This window comes from Barbus barbus (genome assembly GCF_936440315.1).
Source record: "Barbus barbus genome assembly, chromosome: 29".
In the NCBI taxonomy this organism is placed as follows: Eukaryota; Metazoa; Chordata; class Actinopteri; order Cypriniformes; family Cyprinidae; genus Barbus; species Barbus barbus.
In genome coordinates, this window is record NC_136757.1 from 1,213,027 (window position 1) to 1,233,286 (window position 20,260).

The 20,260-nt window shown below is 41.7% G+C and overlaps 1 protein-coding gene across 1 annotated transcript; it reads left to right on the forward strand.

The window, feature by feature from the left end:
- Nucleotides 1-12,213: 12,213 nt before the first annotated feature.
- LOC306849812 (uncharacterized protein) lies at nucleotides 12,214-19,557 on the forward strand. Its single transcript, XM_079385134.1, has 3 exons — nucleotides 12,214-13,069; nucleotides 14,068-14,111; nucleotides 19,010-19,557. Exon 1 carries the CDS (start codon nucleotides 12,407-12,409, stop codon nucleotides 13,064-13,066), a length of 660 nt encoding a protein of 219 aa, XP_079241260.1. The 5' UTR covers nucleotides 12,214-12,406; the 3' UTR covers nucleotides 13,067-13,069; nucleotides 14,068-14,111; nucleotides 19,010-19,557.
- Nucleotides 19,558-20,260: the final 703 nt, after the last annotated feature.

A 20,260-nucleotide genomic window follows, 5' to 3' on the forward strand; every position in this document is an offset into this window, starting at 1 on the left:
TGGAAAACTGAAGATTCTGCAGGACCTGGAGGATTTTTCTGAAGAACAGAGCTCAGTTTAACTGTTCAGAACAAACAAGGGACTCATGAACAACCATCACAAAACAAAAAAACAGTCATAGATCATCCAGGTAACCACACACAGTATTAAGAACCAAGGGTTCCCAAACTTTTAAATGTGGTTATTTTAATAATTTCAGCTATTTTTTTGTCTTGTGGACTATATGTAAACATCTTTTATGGGAAATATCTTACTCAGGACAGTACTAAATAAAAAATAACATGCATTTTGTATGATCTCTCTTATTTTGGTAAAATTATCCACATTTTCACAGATTCTGCAAGGGGTTCCCAAACTTTCGATCCCCACTGTATATTCAGTCTAAAAGGCAAAATGCAGATGATACAGGGAACAAGTGTACACTGATATATCTCTTTGATAGCCTAAATGCTGCATCTGAAATCACATACTTCTTTTGAATAGTAATCATTAGTGTTAGTATGCAGGCCCTGGGGCTAAAGCAAATTCAAGGGCATTTTTTAATTAGTAAAAATTAGTATTTTTTAAAAATCAAATCTCCAACACAGAGATAAAATAATTATGCATACCAAATATTTCATGCTACAACACATTAAACGCATAAATGCATTAATTTCATGATGTCAAAGTAAACAGGTTTCCAGAAACAGCAACAACCTTTGAGCATTTGACTTCCTTCAAGAGTTATTATTAAATGTCTTCTTTCTTGCTCTATTTCATTGACTGCTTCATCAGGACTGGACTCGGGCTAAAACTCTGCCCATCCAGCCCACAAACTACTGCAAATACATGTAACAATATTAACATTCCATTATATTGCAGGCTCTAATTACAGAGTTAATGTTTTACTTAAAGTTTATTAGAACTATTAAATTCTCCTTTGTTGCTGCCTTAAACAAAAGCTACTGTAACTCTTGAATCACAGTTAACTGTAGTGTATCACGACTCTAATTACTTCTAATTATCATGGTTACCAACAACAACTGATAACTAGATAAAGTTTGTCGAGACAAACTTTAAGTTGGCTTGAGAAAGCCGGACCAGAAAGTTTGAAAAAGTCTGAAAAGTTTAAAAAGTTTAAGAAGTTTAAAAAAGTTTGATGTTTGATGGTTTGCAGTCTGAAATAGTTTGAAGTTTAAAATAGTTTTAAAAGCAATACAGTCTGTCAGAAAGGATGATTAGCAAGTTACTAACATGTCGCTATCATGTTTCTAACATGATAAGCATGTTACTAGCATGTTTCTAGCATGATTAGCATGTTGCTACCATGATTGGCATGCTACTAGCCTGTTGCTACCATGTTTCTAGCATGATTAGCATAACGGTAACATGATTAGCAAGTGATTAGCATGTTCCTAGCATGTTTTAGTATGATTACCATGTCACTACCATGATTAGCATGTTACTAGCATGTTGCTAGCATGTTTAACAAGTGATGCGCATGTTGCTAGCATGTCGCTAGCATGTTTCCAGCATGATTAGCATGTTACTAACATGTTTCTAGCATGATTAGCATGCTACTAGCATCTTTAACAAGTGATTTGCATGTTGCTAGCATGTCGCTAGCATGTTTCCAGCATGATTAGCATGTTACTAACATTATGGGAAGTCGTGGCCTAATGGTTAGAGAGTCGGACTCGTAATCCAAAGGTTGCGGGTTCGAGTCTCGGGCCGGCAGGGATTGTAGGTGGGGGGAGTGAATGTCCAGCGCTCTCTCCACCCTCAATACCACGACTGAGGTGCCCTTGAGCAAGGCACCGAACCCCCAACTGCTCCCCGGGCGCCGCAGCATACATGGCTGCCCACTGCTCCGGGTGTGTGTTCACGGTGTGTGTGTGTGTGTTCACTGCTGTGTGTGTGTTCACTGCTGTGTGTGTGTACGTTGGATGGGTTAAATGCAGAGCACGAATTCCGAGTATGGGTCACCATACTTGGCAGTATGTCACTTCACTTCACTTCATTACTAGCATGTTTCTAGCATGATTAGCATGCTACTAGCATGTCGCTAGCATGTTTAGCAAGTGATTTGCATGTTGCTAACATGATTAGCATGTTACTAGCATGTCTAGGAAGTGATTAGCATTTTACTAGCATGTCGCTAGCTTGTTTCTAGCAAGTGACTAGCATGTCGCTAACAGGATTAACAAGTGACTAGCATGTCGCTACCATGATTGACAAATTATTAGCATGTCGTTAGGTTAGATAGATAGATGGATGGAGTCAGATGACAGACAGACAGACAGACAGACAACAGACAGACAGACAGACAGACAGACAGACAGATAGATAGATAGATAGATAGATAGATAGATAGATAGATAGATAGATAGATAGATTTGCATTGTTAAAAGCACTATACAAATAATATTGACTCGACTTGACGACTTTTAATCCAGGTGTGAAAATAATTAATATCTAGCGCAAGAGCACGGAGAGATGTGCACGTGCACAGGACAGAGTTTGAGCGCGCACACGTTTTAAGTGTCTATCCGTATATCCGAGAGCGCGCATCCGTTTTTGTGTGAGAGCAAAGGAAATCCGCGTGCGAGCGGGGAGATTCGCACTCACGCATTATACAGTTTATACCAAGTGTAGAGGAACAAGCCGAAACTGATAGACAGATTAATGGCACAAACAGGGAGCGAGACCAAAAGGCACTCGAGACATCAGATTGTCACAAGTATCTTGTATTGCTGCCGTATCTTCCTCTACCCCAGATAAGGCTTGCAAACACTTGTATTCTACCACCCCCTATACATCTTGAGAAAAGATATGAAGCATTGATGAATGTGGGTGAGGAATCCCCAAATGTGATTGAACATGGATCGTATCAGCCAGCAGCTAACATCGCTACTAACAGGCGCTCAAGGTTGAACAGACAGCAGCATTCAGCTCAGAGTGCAGCCGAGCCCAGGACTCTGATGGTGGGCGACTCCATTATCAGAAACATCAATAGCAGCACTACAACTACATGCTGCTTTTGATCATGATATCCTCATTGATCGTCTCAAAGACCTCAAATCTTAAGGGTAGAATCATTTCAGTCAGTTTGGGAAACTGATCTTCTTCTGTTGTACCATTAACATGTGGGGTTCCTCAGGGCTCAATTTTGGGATCCGTTTTGTTTTCCCTTTATTTGCTTCCATTAGGAACGATTTTTGATAAGCACGGTATAAATTATCTGATGATTCTCAAATTTACTTCCCTATAAAATATGGGAAGCAATCCTCTCTTGAGTCTTTGTATAACTGTTTGGCTGATGTGAAGTGTTGGTTGGCAAACAACGTTCTCCAATTGAATGAGGACAAGTCAGAGTTTATTGTTTTTGGTCAGAAAGGATGTGGTATGGATTCTAAAGACAATCTGTTATTGCTTCCTGGGAAAAAACTTTCCTTTGTGAAAAGCCTTGGCTTTATTTTTGACTCTGAGCTTAAATTTGATCACCAAATAAATGCTGTTGTAAAAATTTTTTTTTATTTTTTTTATCTTAGATATCAAGTCAGTCAAGTCAGCTTTATTGTCAATTCTTCCACATGTACAGTACATACATACAGATAATTGAAATTGCATTACTCTCAGACCCTTGGTGCATACAGTTAACATTAAACACGTTCAAATACAGATAAATACAGTTTGTAGATACAACTATACAAATATACAAATGAGGATATTGTAGAAAAAAATAAGAATTAGATCGATAAAGTGGCAAAAGGCGCATGGCAGATAGAGTGCAAAACCAGTTAAATAAAAACAACACTGTGTAGATATATTTGTAGTGCAAAAGAGCTTATCAGTCTGAGGACATTGTAGAAAATAAAAAAAAGAGATAGATAAAGTGCATAAGGCACATGGCAGAATACATGGAGTGTAAACCAGTTGAATGTACAAAAACAAAACTGTGCAGATTTGTTTTGTTTTGTTATGAGTGTAGTGCAAGAAGAGCTTATCAGTCTGTTAAAGTGACAAGTCGAAGTGACTGTTCGGATAGATTTTTGTCAGACTATCCGAAGAGGTAATTTGCAGTCAATGTTGGATGTGTAGTGATCAGCCAATGCTGCACAAGTGACAGGTGCCGGTTACAGTTTGTTGGTCGGTGGGGGGGGGGGTGTCACAGAGTCAGAGTTCCTAGTGTGTTGCTGTGTTAAATGGGGGTGAAAGAGGGGAGGGGGGGCAAGGACGGGAGGGAGTTCAGCTTCCTGACAGCCTGATGTATGAAGCTGTCCTTCAGTCTGCTGGTCCTCGCCTGGAGACTCCGCAGTCTCCTCCCTGATGGCAGCAGACTGAAGAAGCTGTGTGTCGGGTGGGTGGGATCGCCTGCAATGCGGAGGGCTTTGCGGGTGAGACGGGTGCTGTAGATGTCCTGGAGGGAGGGGAGAGAGACACCAACGATCTTCTCAGCTGCTCTCACTATGCGGCAGGATGCGTTGCAAGCGCCATACCACACAGTGATGCAGCTAGTTAGGATGCTCTCGATGGTGCCTCTGTAGAAGGTGCACATGATGGGGGCCGGGGCTCTGGCTCTTCTGAGTTTGCGGAGGAAGTAGAGACGCTGCTGTGCTTTCTTGGCCAGTGCTACAGTGTTGTTAGTCCAGGAGAGGTCCTCAGTGATGTGCACACCCAGGAACTTGGTGCTGCTCACTCTCTCCACAGTCGCACCGTTGATGGTCAGAGGGGCATGCTGAGTGTGTACTCTCCTGAAGTCAACAACAATCTCCTTCGTCTTCTTCACATTCAGAGAGAGATTGTTGTCACTGCACCACCCGGCCAGGCGGCTCACCTCGCTCCTGTAGTTTGTCTCATCTCTGTTGCTGATGAGACCCACCACAGTCGTGTCATCCGCAAACTTAATGAAAATGTTGGAGTTGTGTGATGGAGTGCAGTCGTGGGTCAGCAGAGTGAAGAGGAGGGGGCTCAGCACACATCCTTGGGGGGCCCCAGTGTTCAGTGTGATGGTGATGGATGTGTTACTGCCGACCCGTACTGCTTGAGGTCTCCCGGTCAGGAAGTCCAACAGCCAGTTGCACAGAGAGGTATTGAGCCCCAGCTGGGCCAGTTTGTGAGTGAGCTGTTGAGGGATAATTGTGTTGAATGCTGAACTGAAGTCTATGAACAGCATCCTGACATATGAGTCTTTTTTCTCCAGATGTGTGAGGGCTGGGTGGAGGGCAGTGGTGATGGCATCATCGGTCGAGCGGTTGGACCTATATGCAAACTGAAAGGGGTCCAGGGACGGGGGGGAGGACAGACTTGATGTGGTGCAAGACTAGCCGTTCAAAGCACTTCATGAGGATGGGAGTGAGTGCTATTGGACAGTAGTCATTGAAGCAGGATGGAGATGACTTCTTAGGGACTGGAATGATGGTGGTAGCTTTGAAGCATGTGGGGACAACAGCCTGATTTAGTGAGATGTTGAAGATGTCTGTGAAGACCTCAGTGAGTTCCACTGCACAGTCTCTCAGTACACGCCCAGGAATGTTGTCAGGACCCGGAGCTTTGCGTGCATTGATCCTGCTGAGGGATCTCCTCACACTGTCCGGGGACAGCGTCATCACCTGGTCACCGGGAGGAGGTGGAGTCTTCTGTGCAGTGGTGCTGTTTTGTGCCTCAAAGCGAGCAAAGAAGGCATTCAGCTCGTTCAGCATGGTGTTGTCACAGGTCTGTGGTGGGGGCTTGTAATCCGTAATGGTCTGTATCCCCTGCCACAGGCTCCGCGTGTCTCTGCTGTCGCTGAAACGATGGGCTATCCTCCTGGAGTACTGTCTCTTGGCCTCTTTGATGCCGCGGGATAGGTTGGCCCTAGCTGTCTTCAGGCCCTCCTCATCTCCAGCTCTAAAGGCAGTGTTCCGAGCCTTCAGAAGTCTGTAGACCTCCCCTGTCATCCACGGCTTCTGGTTGGCCCGGACAGTGATGGACTTTGTGACTGTTACATCATCAATGCACTTGGAGATGTAGGCAGTAACAGTCTCTGAGTACTCTTGGAGGTCTGTAGTATTGTTGTATGTGGCAGCCTGTTTAAACATATTCCAGTCAGTGGTGTCAAAGCAGTCTTGAAGTGCCTCTGACGACCCTTCCGGCCATACTTGAATCTGTTTGTGAACTGGTTTGGTGACTTTAACGAGCGGTCTGTATGCAGGCATTAGCATGACAGTGATGTGGTCTGAGGCTCCGAGGTGGGGGAGGGGGAGGGCCTTGTAAGCTCCTCTCTGGGTGGTGTAAACAAAGTCCAGAGTGTTTTTTCCCCTTGTTGGAAAGTCTATGTGTTGGTGAATTTTTGGGAACACACTCTTTAAGTTTGCGTGATTGAAATCCCCAGCCAAGATAAGAAAAGCATCTGGGTGGGCTGTCTGCTGCTCACTGGTGTGCTGGTACAGATCATTTAGTGCCTCACTCCTGTTGTTGTTGAATTGAATTGAATTTATTTATTTGATCAGGGACAATGCACAAAAAACATTAGTCTAAAAAAGAAGAGATGTCATGTGCCAGGTTATAGCAAAAAATGCTAATTTCCACCCGCAGTCCCTGGACAGGTTGATATTATACTTACACAAATTCATAAAATATATACAAAATAATACATGGAAGCATTACTTCACTCACATCATAAAAATACTCTCCACTTCAGGAATCTATCACTCACTTACTCACAATTTACACCATTCATATCACAGACATTCAGTGTGTACAGGTTTGCTTTAATAATAACCACTGTTTGGTCAGGCGTGTAAAAGTACTATAGTTTGTACATGAAATAATTTCGTTTGGAAGAGTATTCCAAAGGCTCACTGCTTTATAAGAGAACGCTTGTTGGCCATATGTGGTTCTACGTCTGGGAACACTGCACTCTCCTCTGACTGTCGACCGTGTGGATCTAGAAATTTTCTCAGAATTTAGTGTGACAAATTTTCTCAAAGGGGGAGCAGCGATGTTATGGATAATTTTAAATAGAGCAGAGATTTGATTATATTTAATGAGGTTTTCAAAACTCAATATGTTGTGTTTACTTTGTATTTTACAATGATGGTACTGGCGAGGCTTTTTATCATGAATTTTTATGGCCCTTTTATATAATGATTCAAGTAATTTTAACGATGTTTTACACGCCTGAGACCAACTAGACATGCAATACAGAAGATGTGGGACAATCATAGTATTAAGATATATATTTGAGGCTTCCATAGTTAATGAATTTCTGATATGTTTATAGTTCATCAAATTAAATTTCAATTTATTTCCAAGTTTTTTTATGTGACTTTTAAAACTAAGGTTCGAATCAAGTATCAGACCTAAATATTTTGTTTCATTTACATTTTAAATTTTTTGTCCATTAACTTGAATTTCTTGAGTTAGTTGTAATTTACGTTTATTTGAAAAAAACATTGAAACCGTTTTATCTACATTTAAAGTCAGACTTTTTGCATCTCTTTTGATAATTTGTCAGCAACCTCCAGCTCGTTTTCCCCAGAAGTGAAGATCACCGTGTCATCAGCGTACATAATTACGTCAACGTCCGAACACACTCTAGGGAGGTCATTTATATAGATGCTAAAAAGCAAGGGTCCCAAAATGGACCCTTGCGGTACTCCCATCGAGGTGGCTCTAAACGCAGATTGGATGTTATTAATTTGTACACACTGATGTCGGTCACTCAAATAAGATCTTATCCAGTTTTGGGTGTGCTCTGAGAGACTATATTGTTTTAATTTACTGTAAAGTATCTGGTGATTGACAGTATCAAAAGCTTTATGCAGATCAAGGAAGACTGCTCCCACCACCCTTCCCTGATCCACATATTCCCTGATAGTTTCCAGGAAGTAGCAACAGGCAGAGTCTGTTGAGTATTTCCGTCTGAAACCAAATTGCATTGGATTTAAAAGAGCTTGTTGCTGGAGCTGGGAGGGATGTATACAGCAACGAGCAGTATGGCTGTATATTCCCTCGGTAGATAGAACGGCCGGCACTTAATAATCATAAACTCCACCAGGGGTGAGCAGTGTTTGCAGACCACAACAGCGTCGCGGCACCATGCATCATTGATGTAAACACAGAGACCGCCGCCGCGGATCTTACCTCCCTCGACGAGAGCTCTGTCAGCTCGATAGCATGTTAGCTGGTCGAGCTGTATGGCGCAGTCCGGTACGCTGTTGTTAAGCCATGTTTCCGTAAACACAACAGTCTCTTACAGTCCTCTGAGTAGAGCGGAGTAGTCGGATGTAGTCCAGTTTATTGTCCAAAGAGCGTACGTTCGCCAGTACGATGGTGGGGATAGCTGGCTTGTGTGGGTTGGCCGCTAGCCTAGCTCGGATACCTCCGCGCTTACCCCTCTTCTGCTTCCTCTCACGCCGCTTGTAGCGCTTCCGCTGTGGGCGAGATGCAGTAGTGGGGGTCGGTGATGGAGAAGGCCTTCGGAGCAGACCGAGGTCCCGCAGCTCTTCAGCGTGCGCGGAGTTTAACTCTAAAAATGTGGTTCTGCCGACATCGAGCAGAAACTCACGACTGTATGCGCGCTTAAAGACAGGTAGACGAGACGAAGATGTGCAAAAACATTGCGACTTACAAGACAAAAAACACGAAAACACCGGTTTGTCGGGAGAGAGAGAAGCTGCTGCGACCGCGCGCCGCCATCTTAGGTTGGAATGAGGTTGGAATATGAAGGTTGGAATATGAAGTCTATCCTCTCTTTCAGTGATTTTGCACCGCTCTTGTTTAGCCTGTATAGTGTATATGCTCCCTACTAAGTCAGAATAATCAGAAAGAACCAAACTGCCTATCACAGTTATGCTGATGATACCCAGATTTACCTAGCCTTATCGCTAAATGACTACAGCTCCATTGACCCCTCTGCCAATGCATTGATGAAATTAACAGTTGGATGTGCCAGAAATGTCTTCAGTTAAACAATGAGAAAACTGAAGTCATTGTATTTGGAAACAAAGATGAAGTTCTCAAGGTGAATACATACCTTGACTCTAGGGTCAAACAACTAAAAATCAAGTCAAGAATCTTGGGGTGATTCTGGAGACAGACCTTAGTTTCAGTAGTCATGTCAAAGAAGTAACTAAATCAGCATACTATCGTCTCAAAAACATTGCAAGAATTAGATATTTTGTTACATTTAGGATTGATTTTAAAGTACTTTTACTCATTTATAAATCACTCAATGACCTAGGACCTATATACATTGCAGATATGGTCATTGAATATAAACAGAACAGACCACTCAGATCATTAGGATCGAGTCAGTTAGAAATACCAAGGGTTCACACAAAACAAGGGGAGTGTTACGGGGCGAACAAGACGCGAGACGTGCGGATTCATATGCAAACTTTTATTTCTAAACATAGTCAATTCACAGGCAGGGTCAAACGACGGCAGACAGGTATGGCATGGGCAAAACACAGAGTAATCCTAGGGCAAGCGTGGGTCGACGATCGGTGAACAATATCCAATAGGGCGAGGCAGAGAGATAATCCAGGTACACAAGCAAAGATCCAAACGAGGGGCAAACAGAGTCCAAACGGCAAGGCAAAGGGGTTAATCCAGGAGACGTGGGCAGGAATCAAAACACAGGAAAACAGGCTAGACAAGACTTGGAATGGCTTGGTAGAGTAGCTATCGACAGAGTCTGTGACAAATGCTAAACAATAGTCGGCAGTGACCGAGAGGACGTCCAAGGCTTATATAGCGTGTGTGATAGAGTGATAGTTCTCAGCTGTGAGTAGGGCTGGGTAAAAAATATAGATTCTCCGATTTTAATCGATCTTCAGTTTAACGCAACGATATCGATTCGGGAAATCCCCGAATCGATTCTTAATGCGCGTGCTTCACATAAGAGGATATGAATAGGTATTCACCTCTCGTCCTGAAGGTGTCACCATCTATAGATATACTTACCTGGCAGGGGAGACACCATGATCAAGAAGGCGGTTCACCCTGTGTGCACCCTATTATTAATGTAGATGTGTATTTCAGTAATAAACTTAAGTAGGAGAGTTTCAGTTACCAGCATTTATATCAAAATATGGATCCCATGTCTGCAAAACTAACATTTTAAATGAAATATTGATAGCTAATCGATATCGAATCGAAATCGAATCGAAACCATAAAAATAAGAATCGAATCGAATCGCAGAATTGGTCACAATACCCAGCCCTAGCTGTGAGTGTGATTAGTGTAATCAGCTGTGTGTGTGTGTGTGTGTCGTCAGTGCAATGGATGATGGGAAATGGAGTCCAATGTGCTGTGTAGTGTGAAAGTCCATGTGGTGAGCGGGTGACCTCTGGTGGTGAACAAATGGAGGTTCATGGCCAGGATTCGTGAAAGGGAGTCCACCTTTAGGTATTATGCCTCCCGCAGTTGGAATCAGCTTCCAGAAGAGATCAGATGTGCTAAAACATTAGTCACATTTAAATCCAGACTCAAAACTCATCTGTTTAGCTGTGTATTTATTGAATGAGCACTATGCTACGTCCGAACTGACTGCACTGTATTTTATATATAATCATTTTCTATATTTAACTGTTTTAAATTCATTTTAAATACATTTTTAAATAATTTTAAAAGTTTTTAAATTCCTTGTTTATTGTTGTGATTGTTTTATGATTATTTTACTGCCTTTAATGTAAAGCACTTTGAATTACCATTGTGTATGAAATGTGCTATATAAATAAACTTACCTTGCCTTAATACTGAATGCCTTTTCAATGACCTCCCTAACCTTGTCCCCAGGCTGGCTGTGATGCATGACAACTTTGCAGAAGCACAGGTAAAATACCTATTATACCTTCAACTACGTCGTTGGGCCAATGGTTGGTCCTTACAAGAATTTCCTATATTTCTACATACTGTAAATGTGACTCAATCAAAACATCAGATTTTCACATGAAAAGTCCTGAAAGTAGACAATGAGAACCCAATCAAAGAAATATATACTTTGTCATTTATTTATTCAGGAAAATTATCCAATATTACATATCAGTGAGTGCCAAAAGCATGTGACCCTCTAGGAATTGTAGTTAATTTGAAGGCAAAATTGTAGCTTTTGTAATATATATATTCTCAGTTCTAGGTTAGTTGTTTAAAATCAGTTAGGCTTGTTTTGTTATTTATTTTGGCCTTGCCAAAAATAAAGCTTATGTTGATCATTTATTTTCCTTAATTAATTAATTTTTTACACTTCTTTGTGTCATGTGTCATAGCGGTGTGCAGCAGTGCAGCGGCTTCTCAACTATCAGCAAGCGTATTATTAAATTGTGTGGTGAACTACAGTTTATTTGAACTCCCTCAACTCAATAATCCCAACACAGTGATTGAACCAGAACTTAAAGCAGTTTTGGGTAGGTTAAGGCTATTGAGGACAGTGAGCTGGAGGAGCAATACAAGACGTGGCTAAATAATAATGCCGGAATCAGCTTACCATATTGACAGGCTACTCCCCTTTCAGGTTGACCAAAGTCATTTGTCAGGGAAAATGCATGAGGAGGACTCTGTGTTTAAATCAACAAAGGCTGGTGTATAATCTGTTCTGAAACACTGAAATGCCGGCCATATTATCTGCCTCAGGAGTTTACAGTTATGTTTATCATGGCAGTTTACATCCCTCCGAGTGCTAACATTAGTACAGCTCTTAGTGATCTACATGACCATATATCTGAACAAGCACCCAGAGGGTGTTTTTTTTGTTTTGTTGCGGGTGATTTTAAACATGTTAAACTGACAGGCATTTTGGCCTAGTTTCACCAACATGTCTCATAGCAACCAGGGGAGATAACACACTTGATCGTGTGTACACTAAAAGCCAGGGAATATGTAGAGCAGTGCCTCACCCCCAACCTGAGCTTCTCTGACCACAATCTGTATTCTGCTTTTACCTACTCACCAGCCTGTGCTTAAAGACAACAAGCCCACACAAAACACATTTTATACACTATCATTTTCGTTTCTATAACGTGTGAATATATGCCCTATAACATTCTAAAACAAAACCAATCAGAGGGCCTTGTTATCACTAGTTTTATTTAGATTTCTCGAGTCTGCTATTAGCTTATAGCCCGTTAGCATCGCCAGTGCGGCTGCCGCTAATCTCGCTTACATCGCTAATACTATATTCACACACATTACCATTGTTTCACTGTTCCTTGCTTAAATGGCGGATTTGTGTCTACCTTTGAGTCCAGGTGAGGACACATTTGGTGCAGCTGGAGCTGGAGGCCGTGGAGAAGCAGATCCGCGACCTGGTGGAGAAGCAGGCCCAGCTGAGAGAGTGGAGAGCCAAGCTGGAAACATCCCGGGCTGATGCTCACTCCCACCACTTCTACTCCGTGTGTTTCTCTGCACAGACCCTGTGCACCCAGGACGTGATCTTCCCAGATGTCCTTTAGTCCGACGCCGGGATGCCACGGACACTGGGTGCACCAGCAGCGGAAGACGCGAGCCAGGCCCCGGGCGACGACCTCTCCCCCTCCGCCGTCTCCGGTCTTCGAGATCTCCACCCGGAACCTCTTCCCTCCCCTCCGTGAGATGGAACGCGACGCTGTGATCGTCGGAGACTCCATCATTCGGCACGTCCGTGCTATGTTAGCTGAGGGTAAAGTGCACCCTCACTGTTTCCCCGGTGCTCGTGTTCTCGATGTTTCTGCGCAGATACCCGTGATCCTGAAGGGAGATGAGAGTATCGGTGCTGTCGTGCTGCACGCGGGGGTTAACGACACCAAGCTGTGGCAGACGGAGACACTGAAGAGGGACTTCACGAGCCTGATCGAGACTGTACGCAGCACATCGCCCGCGACGACGATCATCATGTCAGGACCGCTTCCCACGTATCGACGAGGACACAAAAGCTTCAGTAGACTGTTTGCTTTAAACAAATGGTTATCGTCATGGTGTAAAGAACAGAAACTGCTCTTTGTTAATAATTGGAATCTTTTCTGGGAGCGTCCTAGGCTTTTCCGTGCTGATGGCCTGCACCCCAGCAGAGTCGGAGCGGAACTCCTGTCGGACAACATCTCCAGGACGCTACGCTCCATCTGACTAGTAAGCCAATTCTCAAATAACTACTATGATGACTTTTGTTCTACCCACTTAAATGATAGAAGAACTTGCGTTGTCCAATCTATACAGACTGTGTCTGTTCCCCGAATAGTGAGGTCAAAATATAAATTTAATGCAGGATCTAGAAAAAATCTGATCATGATTAAACCAGAAAAACAAAATAAATGAACAAAAACAATTTTTAAAGCTCCTAAACATTAGATCACTCGCACCCAAAGCAGTTATCGTAAATGAAATGATCACAGATAATAATTTTGATGTACTCTGCCTGACTGAAACCTGGCTTAAACCAAATGAATATTTTGGTCTAAATGAGTCTACTCCACCAAGCTACTGTTATAAACAGGAGCCCCGTCAGACTGGTCGTGGCGGCGGTGTGGCAACAATATATGATAACTTTGTTATTTCTTTTGCTCCCTGTGCTGAAAGTAGAGCTGAAAATTTGAATTGCTTTATGATTACATTATTAATCAATGTCACTGGTAAACTGGTAAAACTTTTCAAAGCATCAAAGTAATTGTCTCCTGTTTCATAAGATCTGTACACAAATCAGTTAAAAAGAGCTTGTGTACATTGGATAACAGGGGTTATGAGATGAGCTCTTTCAATGGGACAGTTAATAACAACTTGATAATGAAATTTCAAAACTGAAAGTTGTTGTTTTTAAACACTTTAATACTTATCTGGGAAGTCACATAATGTCCAAATCTAGCTGTCAGTCACTGATTTCATAAAGTGCACATAGTAAAAGGTATGCCATTCAGGATTATGAAATGTAATTGAAAATAGCGATAGTGTACTTTCAGCAAATGCTGTAACAAAGTTAATTCAACTAAAGTCAATGGCCAAGTGCTCAACTAAAATGAAAACTAATCATCATAATGGTAAAAGACTTTAGCAACATTTGTACAGGTAGCATATGAAATAAAGAAAGCCAAACTGATTTGCAGTAAGTGAATATGGTATTTCTGTTTTTGCAGTTGTTTAATCATCTTCTGGTGAGATATTGATTTCATCTATGGCTGTAAGTCAGTTGTAGTTGTTGTGTTTCTGCTCACCACTTCACTTTTTCTGTTCTTGCTGTTCTGCTCAACCGCAGGTGTCATCACTAATGCTCAGTCATCACTTGTAGAGTGAATCTTCTTTATTTCACTAACTAGAACACTGCCTAAGTGCTACTTTTATTCTCCGTAGATCAGGATCATATGAAAACTGAGCAGTGTTTGTTTAACACTGGGGATTTTACTGTGTAAACATGTAACATGTTTTTCTTTATTAAATAATTTATTTAAATTATTTTGGAAAATTGTCTTGGTCTTTAACTACAAGCACAAACCAATTTCAAAAGAAACATGATATTTAACATTTTGTTGTTGTCTTGCTGGGATAATACCAGCACCCAAAAGACAACAAATGCTGGTCCACCAACACACCAGCATCCCAAGCTGGCCCCAGCATGCAACACGTCCCTTATGCTGGTCCACCAACACACCTGCTTACCGTGCAGGAGACCAGCAAACCATCATCCCATGCTGGGGTTCCAGCATGCAAAACATACCTTATGCTGATGACGAGCAATGCTGGATTGTTTAATATGCTGTACTTTTTTCTTTCTTTTTTTTGTACACAAGAGACTGTGAAGGAAACAGCCACCCTGTGAAGCATCTGCTGATCTTGTCTCACTGTTCACAGTATCAGGTCTTCTTGATCCCCTTTAAGGTTCAGCTGCATCTTCACCATTGCAACCCCATTTGAAATTGTTAATTTACTCACTTTCAGAAGGACTCTATGGCTGCTGACAGCTCTCTTTGGGTTTAGTCTCAGAACTGGCATTCAGAGCTTGCTCATTCAGGTAATGCAGTATAAGGAAATGTAAGTCCTGCAGCTGAGAGTTGAGATGCTGTAAGGGAACGATTCCTTCAAAAGATTAATGCGCAGTATCTTATGAGAACAAGCCTCACTTATCTCGTGGAAGTCGTGGCCTGATGGTTAGAGAGTCGGACTCGTAATCCAAAGGTTGTGGGTTCGAGTCTCGGGCCGGCAGGGATTGTAGGTGGGGGGAGTGAATGTCCAGCGCTCTCTCCACCCTCAATACCACGACTGAGGTGCCCTTGAGCAAGACACCGAACCCCCAACTGCTCCCCGGGCTGCTCCCTGGGCGCCGCAGCATAAATGGCTGCCCACTGCTCCAGGTGTGTGTGTGTGTGTTCACTGCTGTGTGTGTGTTCACTGTGTGTGTGTGCACGTTGGATGGGTTAAATGCAGAGCACGAATTCAGAGTATGGGTCACCATGTTTGGCAGTATGTCACTTCACTTATCTGACACACAGAGAGTTCATAGTTCATTGAGCACTCTCGTAATGCGCTGATGATTTGAATCATGCGTGTTAGGTAAAAGACATAGACCCTGTCCCAGATCGCACCCTAAATCCTTGTGGTCTTCCTCTGAGTCATTTTGACTGTCAGGTAGAAGTCTGCTGCAAAACTCACCCCAGTGCAAGCTTGGCAGAAATGCGCATCAGGGTGCATAGGTCACAAAAGGGGCACTTGTAAAAAATTTCAAGCGTTTCAACTAATTATTTAATAACTAGTTCCACAGAAATTTTACGTTCAGTCAATTTCTGAACGTGTTATCTGAATTGTTATTTTTTAGTTGGCTCAACCTTTAGTGAACTAGTTTACGTATATTCCATTCAACTAAAATGTTATAATTGGTCAACATTTAAAAGACTACAGTAAGATAGGTCTATTAAAATTTAACCGTTTACTCCATGTGTTTTATATGTTACCTCAACTAAGATTTATTATTTGGGCATCATAAGAAATTGCTGGGGAACTACATAAAAATATATTTTTATAGTTTAAAAAAAAAAGTATTAAATGGTGTTTATCAGTCACTAAAAACACACTTTACAACATATAACAGCATTTATTTAATAACAATCTCCATTTTAACATTTTTTCATACAAACAAAACATACAGGAATGAAGAAAAAAAAAAAAAAGTCACCTACATCTTGGATAGCCTAAGGATCAGTAAATTAACAGCAAATTTTCGTTTTTGGATGAACTATCCCTTTAAAGCTCCAGTTGAGTCAAGTCAAGATTATTTGTATAGCGCTTTTAACAATGCAAATTGTGTCAAAGCAGCTTTACATCGGCTTGATATAAAGCTGGGTGGCTATATATCAGCTTTACAGTATTTAGACGGGGAAATAGTTTGTTGATAAAGTGTCATTCTCCTCTGGCCAGACAAAATCAGCAGTTTAAATCTAGACTAAAGCAGAATCAGATTGTGCAAAGGACTCATCTGGTTCCTGTGGTCTTGTCCCGATGGCTGTCTTGGAGACAGGGTCTTCACTGGGGTCTGTCTCTGGGGCTCATCTAGGTGTCCTGGCTGTAGAGGTCATCTCTAGGTGCTGATCCACCATCTGATCTGGATACAGTCTGGATCTGGGTGGCTACGGTGACCTCGGAATAAGAAAGAAACAGACTAATATTAGCGTAGATGCCATTCTTCTAACAATGTAACAAGTACATCATGTGTTTTGGGAAGTGTTCCCGGTTCCGGTTGACCTAATTAATGCAGCCTAACAATCCTTTAACAGATTTGAATTATAGAAATGTGATAGTGTGTTATGTGTAAACCAGGTTAAAGAGATGGGTCTTTAATCTAGATTTAAACTGACAGAGTGTGTCTGCTTCCCGAACAGTGTTAGGTAGATTGTTCCAGAGTTTGGGTGCTAAATAGGAAAACGATCTCCCGCCTGCAGTTGATTTTGATATTCTAGGTATTATCAAATGTCCAGAGTTGAGATCGCAGCGGACGTGAAGGACTATAATGTGATAAGAGCTCACTCAAATACTGAGGTGCCAAACCATTCAGGGCCTTATAGGTAATTAGCAAGATCTTAAAATGTATACAGTGTTTAATAGGGAGCCAGTGCAGTGTTGACAGAACCGGGCTAATGTGGTCATACTTCCTGGTTCTAGTAAGAACTCTAGCTGCTGCATTTTAAACCAGCTGGAGTTTGTTTATTAAACGTGCAGAGCAACCACCCAATAAAGCATTACAATAATCTAGCCTCGAGGTCATGAATGCATGAATTAATGTTTCTGCATTAGACATTGAGAGCATAGGTCGCAATTTAGATACATTTTTAAGATGGAAAAATGCAGTTTTGCAAACATGTTTTTCGAAGGAAAGATTGCTATCAAAAAGTACGCCTAGGTTCCTAACAGATGACGAAGAATTTACAGAGCAGCCATCAAGTATTAGACAGTGATCTAGGTTATTACATGTACCTGTTTTTTTCAGAATTTAGCAGTAAGAAATTGCTAGTCATGCAGTTTTTGATATCAACTATACATTCCGTTAGTTTTGCAAATTGGTAAATTTCATCAGGTCGCGAAGAAATATAGAGCTAGGTATCATCAGCATAAGAGTGAAAGCTAACACCATGTTTCCTAATGATATCTCCCAAGGGTAACATGTAAAGCGTGAAAAGTAAGGGGCCAAGTACGGAGCCTTGAGGTACTCCATACTGCACTTGTGATTGGTATGATACCTCTTCATTTACTGCCACAAATTGATGGCGGTCAGATAAGTACGATTTGAACTATGCCAATGCACTTCCTCTAATGCCAACATAATTTTCTATTTAAAAGAATGTTGTGGTCAATAGTGTCAAACACGGCACTAAGATCCAGTAGCACTAATAGAGAGATACAACCACGATCAGATGATAAAAGCAGGTTGTTTGTAACTCTAATGAGAGCAGTCTCAGTACTATGATATGGTCTAAAACCTGACTGGAAATCCTCACATATATAATTTTTCTCTAAGAAGGAACATAGTTGTGATGATACTACCTTTTCTAATATCTTTGACAGAAAAGGGAGATTCGAGATCAGTCTGTAATTAATCAGTTCTTTGGGGTCAAGTTGTGCTTTTTAAATGAGAGGCTTAATAACAGCCAGTTTGAAGGTTTTTGGGACATATCCTAATGACAATGATGAGTTAATAATATTCAGAAGAGGATCTATTACTTCTGGAAGCACCTCTTTTAGGAGCTTAGATGGAACAGGGTCTAAAATACAGGTTGTTGGTTTAGATGATTTAACAAGTTTATACAATTCTTAATTTCCAGTAGAAGAGAATGAGTGGAATTGTTCCTCAGGGGATCTATAGTGCACTATCTGATGCGATACTGTGACTGACAGCTGCATGGTTACAATTTTATCTCTAATAGTTTCGATCTTGGAAGTAAAGAAGTTCATGAAGTATCTACTACTGTGCTGCTGGGTAATGTCTGCACCTGCTGATGTTATATTTTTTGTTAATTTAGCCACTGTATTAAATAAATACTTCGGGTTGTGTTTGTTTTCTTCTAAAAGAGATGTAAAGTAAGCAGATCTAGCCATTTTTTTATGCTTTTCTGTAGGATAGGGTACTTTCCCGCCAAGCAATACGAAATACCTCGAATGAAGCATGTTGTTTAACACCAATGGAATTTAGAATGTCTATAAATGCTGATCCCAACGAATGTCTTTCATTATCAACATGGATATTAAAATCACCAGCAATTAGGACTTTATCTGCAGCCAGCACTACCTCAGATAGAAAATCAGAAAAATATTTAATAAAGTCTGTATGGTGCCCTGTATACAGTAGCCAGTACAAACATTGCAGGGGATTTATCATTAACACTTGTTTCTTTGGATAACGTTATTGTCAGAGAATCACAGTCACCTGCACCCTTGTTACCCATATCTCAATCACCTGTGTACTGATTCCCCGCACCTGTCACCTGCTAATTAACAGCACTATATCCACTCACCGCCAGCACTCCTTCCTCGTCCGGTCTACCGTTCACTACCCGAACCTAGCCAGACTACTAACCTTGTGTTGCTTACCTGCAGAACTCCAGATCCCCACCGCTCCTGTTCTCCACCGCTCCTGGAACTCCCTAGTCCAGATCCTCCCCGCGGCAGTGCGCACCGCCGACTTCCCTTCCTGGATCCTGCCCCCGCTCCTCCACTCAGCATTCACCCTTGCACCTATTCCAATAAACCTTGTATTGACTTTACTCCTCCGTGTCTCCTAGCCTGTTCGTGACCGTTATATGAAGCACCATTACTTCAAACGAATTATACTTGAAACCCAACCTCTGAGAAATACTGAAAATATTGCTATAAACTGTAGAAAAACCTCCCCCTTTACCTTTTGGACGTGGTTCATGTTTGGAACTGTAATCTTGGGGGGTAGACTTGTTTAAAGTAATGTAGTCATCTGGTTTTATCCAGGTTTCTGTTAAACAAAGCACATCTAGTTTATGGTCAGCGATCATATCATTTACAAAAAGCTTTTGTAGAAAGGTATCTAATATTCAATAAGCCAAGCTTTATCATTTCTTTATTTGTATTATATCTGTTTTTTATTTGTTGAACATCAATTAAATTGTTTCTCTTACTTTGGTTTGGATGTTTTCTGTATTTTCTAGTTCGGGGAACAGACACAGTCTCTATAGTGTGATATCTGGATGAAAGAGTCTCTATGTGCTGAGAATTAACTGACTTCTGTGACGTGAGGCGGCTAGCAGACGGTCGGTTTAGCCAGTCTGTCTGCTTCTTGTCCTGGGCCCCAGTTAGTCAAGTATGAACTCTAAGACTATGTGCCATATTTCTAGAGAGAAGAGCGGCACCACCCCAGGAGGCATGAACACCATCTCTTTTCAACAGGTCAGCTCTGCCCCAAAAACTCTTCCAATTGTCTATGAAACCTATATTATTCTGTGGGCACCACTTAGACATCCAGCCATTGAGTGACGACAGTCTGATATGAATCTCATGACCCCGGTAAGCAGGGAGCGGATCAGAGCATATTACAGTGTCTGACATCGTACTTGCAAGTTCACACACCTCTTTAACATTATTTTTAGTGATCTCCGACTGGCGAAGTCGAACATCATTAGCGCCGACGTTTATAACAATCTTACTGAATTTACGTTTAGCATTAGCCAGCACTTTTAAATTTGCCAAGATGTTAGGTGCTCTGGCTCCCGGTAAACATTAGACTATGGTGGCTGGTGTCTCTATTTTCACGTTCCGTACAATAGAATCGCCAATTATTAGAGCACTTGTACACAATGTACAGGACTCCCTGAGCTAGTC

What these genes read in the sequence shown, in the direction of transcription:
- LOC306849812 (XM_079385134.1), top strand. Translation starts at nt 12,407, where the DNA reads ATGTCCTTTAGTCCGACGCCGGGATGCCACGGACACTGGGTGCACCAG.